This window comes from Tinamus guttatus, unplaced genomic scaffold (genome assembly GCF_059628265.1).
Source record: "Tinamus guttatus ecotype Peru unplaced genomic scaffold, ASM5962826v1 Tinamus_guttatus_pri_ptg001273l, whole genome shotgun sequence".
Taxonomy (NCBI): Eukaryota; Metazoa; Chordata; class Aves; order Tinamiformes; family Tinamidae; genus Tinamus; species Tinamus guttatus.
The window spans coordinates 97,994-111,728 of record NW_028289807.1 but is presented as its reverse complement, the minus strand read 5'-3'; the positions used below and the strand labels follow the sequence as shown (position 1 = coordinate 111,728).

The 13,735-nt window shown below is 34.1% G+C and overlaps 1 protein-coding gene across 1 annotated transcript in view; it reads right to left on the bottom strand.

Annotated features, from left to right (window-relative positions):
* LOC104580724 (A disintegrin and metalloproteinase with thrombospondin motifs 6) overlaps window positions 1–13,735 on the bottom strand; it is a 131,259-nt gene that overhangs the window by 96,221 nt on the left and 21,303 nt on the right. The window contains exon 7 of the mRNA XM_088538941.1: window positions 13,469–13,614. Coding sequence (XP_088395067.1) covers window positions 13,469–13,614 — 146 coding nt within the window. The remainder of the gene's footprint in view (window positions 1–13,468; window positions 13,615–13,735) is intronic.

The window sequence follows — 13,735 nt, the reverse complement described above, 5'->3', positions numbered from 1 at the left end:
GCCAATACGGTAAGCCCTTCTAAAAGAATCTAGACAAAAGAGTATTTGTCTGCATTACTTAAGCTCTTACAATTTTTAAATGGGACTAAGTGTCCTAAAATTACGTGGAAGTAAATATCTTTTGTTAGAGTTATATTAACGAGCAAGCTAAAGAACTATCTGTACCCCCTTTCCCTATTTATCCAATCACTTACCGCTGCCTTTTCCAGGCTGCTGAGAATAATAAATGAAAGATTTGCCATAAGTTTGGCTGAAGCAGTGTGAAGGCCATCCAAATGCAGTCTCAGTGCTATTCAAAGAACCATCTTCTTAAAAGGTCTTATACAAGCATCACACTCATTTCAAGGATGAATACAATAAGCTCTATAAAATACCAAGTTCCACAGCTTTCAGAACAAAACTTCAAAAAAATTATGAAAAAAACAACTATAATATCATTTTATAATTAGATCTTGATGCTTTCAGTATAATTCTATGTTATTTAGTATAATGTTACAAATACATAAATGTATCATAGATTCACCTCTGACATCAGTACACAGGGATGGTGGGGTGGCAGAAGGGATTTTCACAGTTTCTATCTTTCCAGTTCTGTCAATAAAGCGTCTTTTTCCCTGAAAATAGTAACTCTAACTATGGGCTTATGAAATATAAACGGTAATTTAAGCCAGTTTATTCTACAACAAAAGGATTAAGTTAACTTAGAGTATCTCACTAGTACCGTGCAGTACATTGCTCACGTGTCTAAGCCATTATACAGAAGCCTCTGTTTGCCTGCCATCAGGGTTTCTTTCTAAATTAAGAGCTTAGGTATGCTTTCAAAACACTAAAGCATGTTAACTGTAAGTCATCTGAAAACTACACCTCAACTTTGGAACAAAAATAATAAAGCACATGAAAAAAAAAAAAGACATATTTGAATGATGTGATTATTCTTCCTTCTTCATCCAAAGCCTAAGTCCCTGAGTTGGTGCTTCAGGGAGTCTTACCATTATACAGAATCTCAAACTATTCCTAAAAGTACTCATGTACTGAAGGGGTGAGGAAGGGAGGTAAATCAAAGAATTATTTGACAGCTGGAATGATGTAAGATTTCAGGATTTTTGTTTTTATAGTTTTAAGTATTCATAACAGAACCTGTTAGTCACATATGTGTATTGACTGGATTGTTATAGGAAAACCATCTTCCATTTATCTACAGAACAGGCTCAGCATGTGCAATGTCAATGCAACCTCTTCTGTAACACTCCATCTTGGTCTTCACTTGACTAGACCTTCATACCTCAGCATAGAAGACTCAGGTATCAAAGAGTAACATGCTTGTGTAGTCCAATTGCCAAAACCAGAGTTTTGTTATATGGACACATGCCTCCTCCTAACTAGATAATAATAGAGTTCACACTTCACTCCTAAGGATAAAGTCAACACTTTAGGCACAGGGAATAGTTCTGAACAGTAATTATGTTTTGAAGGGTAACTCTGGAGCTTTCAATGATAAACTATAGGGAGGGGTGAAGGGAAAAGCCATGATGCTCTCTCATTAACTGAGAAACATGATGATAAGTGTACGTATGTAGAAGCAGCCTTCCTCTTCATGGAGTATCTATAGTGCTGTGTATCTTCCTAGCAAGTTGCACATCATATGGACGAAGACTCAGATTGCAGACTAGCAGCAAGTTTTTGAAGACCCATGTAGGTACCAATTCCATAAAATCATGGACTTGTGTGGGCATTTTGTTTGTATTAAAACAGCCATGGGAGGCTGCTTAAGGATGTATCATAGGTGCAACAACACACCACAAGGACTCAAAGCTGCACTTTGCCTTCTGTCAGGAAGCTGAGTATTTTTCTTCTCATTTTACCGCAGCTCTAGGAGAAGGAACTTGCACTCATTCTATCAGTAATGTTATTCCCTGAAAGAGCAGGAGGAGGAATGGCATGTTTTTTCTTCTTCGAGAGGGCTCTCACTCAATACTAGAAGCAGTTTAAGAGGCTGCTCCATTTTTTCTGTCTTTTAAAAGAGAAAATGCAACCTAGGATGTGTATAGTAATTCCACTTCAAATACATATTACTAGACTGAATGAACTGCATTACAAGAACACTGGATTTCAAATTATGGCATTGATTTCCATCAATGGAATGCCCAGGTTGCATAAAATCCAACAACATAAAATTAAAGCTCTATACAACCCTAATCTACCATGGTGCACAATTATTTAATTATATAAAAGCTCTGGGTCTCTGGCACAAGCAGTAAGAATAACGCAAGAAAGTGAAGCCCACTTTCTCTTGATGCCATGGATTTAGGAGACGTGGGCAGACATCCACAATATGGCAGAGCCAAAGGTACCGACAGTTAAAATTCTAAGCTTGCAGTTTTGTAAGACCCAAGTATGTATGGCAGTAAACTCCATTTTTCAAATGAATTTTTATATTAAACACTTTCAGAATACACATTTAAAGGCTTAGTATATGCTTATAGTTAAGGTGGCTTACTAGTCAATTTCAATTATGGCCATAGCTGCAGAATCCTATTGATATCAGAAGTTTATGCGAGTAAAGGTTTGAGGATCAGGCCTGATAATTTGTAGCCCTCAGTATAGCTTGCAACTGTCAAACGTTAGGTGGGAAGTGTGCATCCACACATGCATGTGCCTGTGTTCCTGCTTGTAAGCCATATTTCAGTGAGGCCAGGAATAGTTAACAGGGGACAGTCATTCAGCAAGATTTGTTATACAACTAGCAATAATGAAGAGGACCTGCTTACCACCTATGAAAGCGTGTACATTTTGAACTAACAAACAGGTCCAAGTGAAAATTGTGCAAGTCAGCTACAGGAATAGCAAAATTGAGACAAACAAGAATGTAATGCTTCAACAGAAATTTGTCAGAATACTACAAGGCATTCTCAAACACAGATGACCTTGGCACCTTGGTGACTCAGAGGGAAGAGCGCCACCTACTGAGTCCACAACTTAATTATGATAAAAGTAGCATCACGTTCGTCCTGAAACAGAACAGCAAGTTTGAAGTGTTATAAAGGGGACATTCATCCCTTTTAAAAATCTGAATCTCGTATTAAAATCTTGTATTTTAATGTTACTGAAGTTTATGCAAAATGATAGCCATTTTGTTTCTGAAAAAAATGAGCTAGTGCTTCTGTCAAATTAGTACTTACACGCAAATCATTTTTGAACAGCTCATGATTCTGATTCCTCCCTTTTTAAGTAATTTCAGATTCCAAAGGGAATATGTCACTTTCTGAATATCCTGCCTCTTTAAAATGCCTCATGGCTGGGACATCCTGATTTTGCAATGTTCTGTTTTCCATTCCTTTTTCTTCCTGATATATTTCCTTCCCCATCAAATATTACACTAACCCCCCACTTAACATCCACAAATATCTTTGGTGTTCTAATATCAAAGTGCATTTGATTTTTCTCTGTTTTATTCTGTTCCTTAATGTGTATTAATAGCTTTTAATCAAGCATCTTAACATAGTTAAGATCTATAAAAATCTTAATGCTTTCACACACAAGAAATCAGGCTGATGAATTCCATGACGTGTCTGCAATCTACAAGCATCAATTAATCAATTTGTAAGTCTGTTCAGTTTTGCATATCATCTTACTAAGCATGAAAATGTTTTACCTCTGAGGCTCTGAACATTCTTCACAGACAGCACACTTGATGACCAAGTCCAATAAAGAACACCAGCATTTTCAAAGGTGAAGATAATGGTCAGGCAGCAAAAAGGCTGAAATGCCGTAATAAAATATTCTATTGGGTTGGATATATATATTCATAAGCTTTGAGTAAGAAAAATTCCTACTGATGGAACATAAGTCTCCATTGCCAAATCTCTTATGAGAAGATAGAGCAGCTCAGGAACTAAACTCTCAGACAAAGGGCCATAAAGAATCCTTCAGCTTTGTCAGCTTGGTACACGTGAGGTGACAGATCTTTGGAATCAATTCAAGTACTAGTTATTATGCAGCTATTATATTTTAATTTTGAAATTATAAGTAGAAAATTATTTTAGACTGCTGTGAGTCTACAATTCCAAATATCTGTTTAACAACCATTCTATTTCTATAGATGAGGTAATTTTAGAAATTAATAAGCATTCTATTTCTATAGATGAGGTAATTTTAGAAATAAGACACAACACATCTGCATCGCCACTACCACAAAAAGCTGCTCCAGACCACCTAATAGAGAATTAGAGCATTCTTCCAGCTTCCATGCAGCTGCACTGGACACTTGGGGAACAAGTGATACAAGATCTGTGTGAAAGACAAATCTGTTTAATGTGCAGCAGAGGAGCAGAGGATGCACCTGAACCTTCAGGGTAACAGAAAAGCTTACAGCACACATCATTTACAGCATGTAAGCAAGCACACCCAGTGCTTACAGGGACAGTGACCTTTGCCAGAGAGCACAGTTTAACTGAAGAGGTAAAAAGAATTTTGCTGACTTTTACATTCTAATTTCCTTTCCTAGTTCTACTAAAATCCAAACACCATCATGGCAGGAAAAATACAAGCAATAGACAGAACAACTGCCTTTTTAAAATTACATTGTGGCATTACTACAAGAAGGTCCTAAGGAAGAGAGAGGCTTTGCTTTTTTGCTCTCCCTCTACAACATGCTAACATCCCCTTACCTCCCTTCCACCCACCAAATCTAGTTATCATCAGCAAGCAAGAAGGAAGTACTCTGACCTCTGTTTGGCCCAAATACTGCAATATGATATTCTCATGCAGATTTCGGTAATTGTGCAGAGCCAAGTTAATATTCAAGGCACTTGGCATAAGCTTAAGCTTGACATATATCAAAATGTAGGACTATAGCCATGGTAAATATTTCTCCTGATAACTCACTAACCAGAACCATCAACTCCAGAAGTCACAGAAGATGTTATAGGAAAAACAAAGATTAACATGTGTATTATCCTGATGACAAAAGGGTCTTTTGAATAGGCTAAGAAGGCTAAGACTAACAGCTAAATGGCTTTTTAAAATATATTTTTGATTTTTTATAATCATCATAACTGTAATTTCTTCATTATACATAAACACATCTAATTTATGGAAATAAAAGCAGCTACATGTAACAACTGATGTTTAAAATACTGACACTCCTGTAATTAGAATACAGGGTACTGTACTGTATTGCTAAAGCCAAAAAGTATTTCACAAGGTGGCATAATGCACATTGAATGAAATCTTAAGATTAGGCAGGCAAATACCGAAGAACTTGAAATGAAAATGGACATGGCATTCACAATGAGGAGCACTTCCCACCCCATGAAAGCACTACGTTCACCACTACGTTCTTTCATTTTCATATATATTTTATATATATATATATATATATACATATATGAATAATAAGATATTTCAGCTTGTTAGGACTGTCCTGGCAGAAATTTAAGAAAGCCTTGCATGCAACACAAGTAATCTGCGAAAGCCAATAAAGTGTCCAAGAAGTCATTCTGGGGCTGTGGTGAAACTGCTAACACAACCTGAAGTCAACCAAAAAATCATTTTTATATCATTGTTTTCAGCTTGCCTCCACTGAAAATGCAGAAGAAAAAAGAGAGAGAAAGAACTCTGAAATAACTCTGTTGGCATGAATTTAAAATGACTGTAAAAGATTTACTATTATAATATTTCCTCAAACTCAATGACTGCCTGGGGAATTTTGCAAGTCAAATTATAGGGATAGGAAGTCAAATACCATACAAGGCATCCTAATATGACATTATCCAAGGAACTTCCTATATTGTTTTTTGCATTTTGTGTTGTTAATTACTATATTTCTGGAATCTTCTTTTCTAACTATACACGATAATACTCATTAAAAGAAAGGGTGCACATCCTTACTAGTTGTGAAGTGTCTTGCACAGAAATTTATTTTATATTCGTATTTTCCTATCCATGGAAAGTAATTGAAGCAGACCTTGACCATTCCATAAATCTAATTTCACAACACTTAAAAACAAACAAAACCCCACCACTTTCTTGCGTGTATAAGCGAGGCACAGCATGGATGAACATGTATTAACCCACTCTTTCCATCCCTCCCCCGCAAAAAACAAAAAGCTTTAATTTGTATCTATTGCACTGAATATGTTTCAGCAGTGTCAGACTGCTACAAGCTGGCATTAGCTTTCCAGAGGCTCAGTCTGCAAGCCCATTATGTGGATTGGAGCCAACAAGCCAGAGGAAATGTGAAGAAACACGCAGATACAGAAAGACGAAGAATATAAGACAGAAGTGAAAGAAAAAGCATTAAAATGCAGACACTGTTAGATTTGCTAAGTATATTCCCTTTTGGAATATTCCAATGCATGTTATAATTTCTCTTGTTCATAAAATGTGGTCAATGTGACAACAGAGAGAAATCAGGATGATGGTAGGAGTCGGAATATAGCACAGAAAACAGCAGAGACACGCAAAACCTAATGGTCACTAAACGTGTTAACAAACAATTTGATGAATTGGCAGTCATTCAGATTTTACCTTGTTTTAAAATAAGTGATTTGACCAGAAATTCATTTAGCTCTCAGTATTATTGTTTGGAATTCAAGAAATGTACATTTATTTCATGAAGTAAAGAATATGAAAAAAAATCTTTAGAAAAAAAAGTGACGGGTAAGAAACAGGTGATATTTTCATTCTGAATACAGCACAAGTAAATTTCCAGGCTAACTAAGTATTAGAAAAGATAAAAATAAATCTCCTTTGAAGTTAAATTTAAAAAAAGAAAAAAAAAAGAAAAAAAGAAGAAAAAAGAAAAGAAAGAAAAAAGAAAGAAAAAAGAAAGAAAAAAGAAAGAAAAAAGAAAGAAAAAAGAAAGAAAAAAGAAAAGAAAGAAAAAAGAAAGAAAAAAGAAAGAAAAAAGAAAAGAAAGAAAAAAGAAAGAAAAAAGAAAGAAAAAAGAAAGAAAAAAGAAAGAAAAAAGAAAGAAAAAAGAAAGAAAAAAGAAAGAAAAAAGAAAGAAAAAAGAAAGAAAAAAGAAAGAAAAAAGAAAGAAAAAAGAAAGAAAAAAGAAAGAAAAAAGAAAGAAAAAAGAAAGAAAAAAGAAAGAAAAAAGAAAGAAAAAAGAAAGAAAAAAGAAAGAAAAAAGAAAGAAAAAAGAAAGAAAAAAGAAAGAAAAAAGAAAGAAAAAAGAAAGAAAAAAGAAAGAAAAAAGAAAGAAAAAAGAAAGAAAAAAGAAAGAAAAAAGAAAGAAAAAAGAAAGAAAAAAGAAAGAAAAAAGAAAGAAAAAAGAAAGAAAAAAGAAAGAAAAAAGAAAGAAAAAAGAAAGAAAAAAGAAAGAAAAAAGAAAGAAAAAAGAAAGAAAAAAGAAAAAAGAAAAAAAGAAAAAAGAAAAAAAGAAAAAAAGAAAAAAGAAAAAAAGAAAAAAGAAAAAAAGAAAAAAGAAAAAAAGAAAAAAAGAAAAAAGAAAAAAGAAAAAAAGAAAAAAAGAAAAAAAGAAAAAAAGAAAAAAGAAAAAAGAAAAAAGAAACAAAAGAAAGAAAAAAAAAAGAAAAAAGAACACAAGAAAAAAGAAACAAAAGAAAAAAAAAAAAGAAAAAAGAAACAAAAGAAAAGAAACAAAAGAAAATAAAAAAGAAAAAAACAAAAAAAAACAAAAAAGAAGAAAGAAGAAAGAAAAAAAGGAAAAAAAAAGCAAAAAAAGAAAAAAAAAGAAAAAATAGAAAAAATAGAAAAAAAGAAAAAAGAAAAGAAAGAAAAAAAAGAAAAAAGTTACAGGATCAGAAGTTGTCATTTTTTTATCAAATATCTCATCTATTAAAAATGTTTTGATTTGAGTTTAAAACAAGAGAGTCCTATCTCTACTGTATAAAAGAGCACACACATTCATGACAGCATGGCAATTACAAAATATTTGAGTGTGGAATTTTTACTTTGGATTTTTACTTCACCTCTATCATCCAGTTTTCACAATTTTCATAGCCTTCTAAGCTACATTGCAGCACACATCATACAAGCGAAACCAAACGCAACTGCTGATATGAACGGCAAGATAATTCTCTATTTAGGAGAACTCCATAATATTCTCTGCTCGTGCCTACACACACCTGCTCTTGAACCAAAAAGCTTGCAGCCATTTCCATTAAAGAGTTACCTCTTTGCTGGAAACTCACTCATAAGCAAGCCCAAACCACTCACCTGTAAATAGTGCTAATCACTTTGGAAGGCACTTCTAAAATATTGAATACACTTAAAAATTAATTAGGAAGTGATCTATCTTCATGTATAACATTATAAGAACAGAGATTTTAACAAAAAATCAATGTAAATTCTAAGAAAATAGCACTCCTCATTTAAAAATGCTCAAGACATGTACTCTACTTCATTTTAAAACTGTAAAACATTTTTAAAAGTCATTAAGTAACATGGAACAAACAGAATTCATTTTAGCTTTTACATGCTGATTTGCATAATTAAAATGAACAAATTAGGAACTTAAATTGCAATTCTGTCCAGATCCTACTGAAGTAATAGGCATGCTGCCATTGACCTCAGAGCATGAATAACCTTGCCCTTTGTTAGGGCAGATGTGTAAACTAGTACAAATAGAAGAATATTCAGAAGAATACTGAATATTAAAATAGAATGGATATGATATTGCCACTGAAAATTAATTTACAACCTATGTCTTAATTAAAAACACATGCTTTAAACATATTCTTATACTGAAGTACTCTAATAAAATCTAGCCATAAAGTTGAGATAAATAGTGCAGACTGATGTTTTAAAAAAAAAAGGAAGAAAACATGAAAATGTAGTATATATTCATGTGTGTTAAGAGATTGAATTTATGCAACAGATTACAGACAAAATCCAAAGTTGGTGAAAATCCAAGGTAGAAATTGGCCTAATATGTTTTTCTGGATTGTTAAGAATGAATAGCACAGCTACTCGCTTGCACACATATTATTCTGCCAGTCATTGTAAGCTGTGAAAATAGAGGACTGATACAACACTCAAGCAAGGACTGGGGGGTGCAGATGGTTGGAGAGGAAAGAGAAAAGAAGAAAAGAATCTCAGGATTGTACTCTGACTACTAAGGAGAATTAAAAATGAGAAGTTTTTAAACAACTTTTTTTTTTTTAAAGGCAAAATATTACATTTTGAACTGCTGGGAAGTTAATATCTAGCCAAGCAGTAACTGAGTGTTTTAACAGAGATCCCAAACTATTACCACCAAACATTTCCTAGAAAATCATTTGAATACTTTTATGACCCTTTGTGAGACTCAGTCAGAAGGTAAATGCCTGAAAGGGGAAATTAAATATCTAGATATAGACAAACTCACACAAAAGTGTTTTTCAATGATTTTTTTTCCCCACACAAATCTAGTGTGCAAAAGGTTTACTTCTAAACAACAGCAAGCATTACTATTTATACAAAGTATAGATTATTTTGATAACTTACAAACTTGTCCCAAAGCACTTTTAATTACTGAAGGCTTCATTTGCTAAATCAGACAAAGCCTTGAACTAGAGGCAGTGAAGATCTATACTGCCCACATTGTGTGCTTTTATTTATTCTTAGTTTTCCAGTTCAGGAAATCATTATATACATGATCAGCTCCATTCAGCACATTTGTTACTCCATGAGCACATGAGCTCCATGAACTTAGTTTGTGGGATTATGCTCAAAATTTGCCTTAAATCAAGGGAGAAGAATGTTATCAAAAAAACACAACTTCCAGAATTGTCTCCAGTCAAAACATGAAAGCCTGAGCTTAACTCCATGAAACTGGTCATTTTCTGGATTTAGAATTAAATAAACCACATTTTTGCCCACCTGGAATGGACTATGCAAACTCTAGGTACACCTTGAACACCTGCCCACCCTTCCACCCTCACAGAGGCAAACTTTATAAAGCAAATAGAATAAATACCTACTAACCGATGTTGGTTACAGCTGACTGATTTACAGACTGCATCGCAAATTAAAAATAATGTCTTTTTTTTAGGGATTAGAAAAAATTCCACTCACATGATATGCTTGTTAATTAGCTTCAAATCACCTGCTGGCTGACATTTGCCATGCAATAAACTGTTTTTCAGATTCACATTCTAGCTACTTTATTGTTCCATGCTAGTTCCTTGAAATCCCCCAGAATCTATTTGATTCCTTTCAGCTACAAGAAAAAAAACTATTAATAATAAAGATACAATTTATACCACCAAACCCAAAGAAATTCACAGCTAAGAGTGGAAACTTGAACTGCATTTTAGGCCTTATCCTGTTAAGCTGTGAAAGAAAAAAAGATTTAAAAAAACACATAAGCAGGAATTATGTAATATGCTGACTGATTTTATTAATTCATACCTAATAACTTTTGACTATACCTACATTACTCAACTTATTTTTCTACCATCATTTCATGGACTATGGCCTCTCAGCTCACAGAAGAGCCTACAGAAAACTGATGATGGGAAAACTCTATGCTCCTACCACACTATACACAAAAGGTTTCCAAACTTGGAACATGGCACTAGATCCACTGTATCAAAACCAAATAAATCATCTACATGAAGATCTTGCATCACTGTAATGGCTCACAGTTGGTACTCTACAGTCTCTCAGCTACAGCTTCCCCTTTGTCAATCTCAGGGCAGTCATTCCAAAGGAATACCAAAGGAATACTCTCAGGATAGTGAAGACTTACTGTGTTTTTGACAGAATAGTAAGAATGTAGGAACCATGGGACTGTGTGCTTATGTAAGGCCAATATATTGATTCTGTCAATGGCTGGTAGCAAATGTCTAAAAAAGGCTACACACAGCACTGCATGGACAGAAATCCTGGGACACACATTCCTGCTGTGCAAAGCATCCTGCAAATAAGATCAAATATCTGTCTTTTGCCAGTCTACTGTCACAGAGTCCTAGAACACATCAGGATTTTTTTCAGAGATGTATCAACTTTGCATATGCAAAGAGATTTTCACTTCAGTTCCCTGAGACCACAGAATATATGCAGAGACAGCAACGAAGGAAAACAGATCTATTTCTTCTTTTCACCTCTTTCTTAGGGGAGTAGCCTCACACTCACAGTCCACAGAATAGTAAGTCAATAGACCACTTTAATATTTTTAAGCACAAACAAAAAACCCAAAACGAAAAGCAGGCTCATGCTAGAAGTCTTAAATTCACTTCAAAGACAACACTGGAATTGGCAATTAGAGCAACTTTGCACAGAAAAATGTTTGCAAACAAGTTTTAAAGCCCAGCAAATGTAGAAAACTGCCTCAGAAGAGGAGGACAATCTTGGACCTGCTGCAGAAAAGGAATGTGCACAGTTCTGTCTGGCCCTATATCACTAAAAAATGCCTAAAAGAGCTAACAGGGAAACCTGCTATTATAGAATAAAAAGAGATCACTAATGAGTGAGTAATATGCATAAATTCTATAGGAGCAAGAGCTCACAGTCCGTATTGAGAGCTCACCTCACACAAAAATAAACACCTATAAGCCCATTTTAAAACTGGAAAAATAGAAAAACTATACCACTCATGGTAAAATTATACCATTTGTGGCATTATCCATTTTTACTGACACTGCTCCAAGCTATAAGTCCCAAATTCTTTCTTCATGTAAATAGCAATTTCTCCCCAAAGAAGGGGCATCAGTTCAATGGGGATGCTGAACAAATTGCAGCTGAAGTAGAAAGCTGCTTCTAAAGCTAACTCAAGCAAAGCCCAATCCAAGGTAAACATTTCTACATTGCAAGGTATAAGCCATTAGCTTCAGAAGCTGGGTCTACAAAAGCGCATCACTAGTACAATAGCAGAAGGGGAGAAAAAAAGTACATTCTCCAAACCTCCCAAAATTTTACAAAAGAAAATCCCGGGGTATTTTTTAGGAGGTTTGGAATCAATTATTTTGCTACATAAAGCACTAGAGCTTCCTCAAGGAAGATCTTGATACTTTTGCAAAATATAGTGGATTTCTTTTTTGTTTTAAAAAGATGAAGTCAGTGAAAGAGGAAAAGCTAACTGTGTTTTGCAGTGCCAGAATAACACCAATAATCTCAAGTTATTCAGCTACACTAGTAGAAGTTCAGTGGTATCAATGCAGCTCATGTATATTGGGAAGCCTCAGATGCACTCACAGCACCAACAGGTTGCAATTTTTTACTCTGGGACTAAATTATGCCAGCAAAAGTCAGATATGTGACCACAGCTGTAAATATGGATTTAATTTCAAATACGTGAACAGCCCTTTTGAAGCTAAGGGGATAACTTGTATGCATAAAAAAAATGAACATAGAGGTCTTTGCAAAAATCAAGACTTTGGAATGTAATTGCATTTTATTCTGAGTTCTATTCTTTTTTTTTTTTTAATATGGGACACTTTTTAAGCATAGTGAACTAAAATAGCTCTCAACTTTAATATTTAAACATTCTAGTTATTATATGCTGTCATTAGCACTATATGGTAACAATAATACTTAAAATATGAATATAAAAATGCAGACTGTTCCTTTCAAAATAAAACAAAAACAACAAATCATCCCCCAAAAATACAGCCACAATTGTATTTTATGCAAAACTCCAAGTAAGACTAATTATTTTAAAAATTTCTGCAGTGAACATAATGATTCCACAAACAGGTCACATACACAGCAGTACAGAAATTTTCCTGGAAAATAAATTACAATGAAAAGATCCCAACCCAAATTAGTGCTGCTGCACCTGATGCTGATTTAACACTTAAGGAAAGAAAATAATACTGTCCTTAAACTCCTGGAAACAAATCTCCTAGTAAAGTATAGTTGTTTACCCACCTCTATACACAGCAATACACTGATTTACTAGGACTGCAAGATTAGAGGGAGCACTGTTGGATGTGTCACAGTACCAGTGGAGTACAGATAAATGTGCACAAACTCAGGCTTTGAAAGTAGCTATTGAAAGTGACTGTTCTCATCTTAATCAAGCATAATAAATAAAAACTACAAAGCAGATTCTCACATTGCTGGAACCTGCAGGAAACTGTTGTTTCAGCAGAAAAATGCTGATTTACAATAGCTGAAGTTCTGGCTTGGAATTCTTACTAAAAAAAGCATTGCACATGGTTAACAAAACATTTTCCACACTGTTTTGTCTTCCATAATTTGAAGGATGTTTTTTCTTTTCCCCCCCCCATAATGATAAAACTAAAAAATGCTCAATAAGATCTGTTTTATCAGAATACTTTCCATTGGCAGTTATGAAATGAGCAATAACAGCAGAGACAAGTAATTTGTAGATCTTACCTTTCCAAATTTTTAATCTATATTTTAAGTCAGATACCCTTAAAAAAAAGCCATCTGTTATTTTTTCTCCTCATAATATTACCTACCAGTTATACTACTTTAAAACTAGCCTCTATATAAAAGTAAGAACAAGAAAGCTACAGAAAGAAAATAAACACAATATTTATAATGACCATACCTAGTAATAAGAACCGCATTATCATGGTGGGCAATCCCATTTTCTGGAATGGTGTTTCCATCACTTTGGTGGGAGAGAATGGATTTCTGCCACTTACAGAAGCTATCGAGGGACTTGTCTGCATGGTGGTTTATCTCCAAGTTTGGCTGCAATACAACATGCATACCAGAAATGTTCCAAACAAATTACTAAGGTCAGTTGTTAAGCCTTCTGAAGACTAAAATGGGACTATAATTAGAAGCGGTGGTTTCTAGGAATAACTTCTTG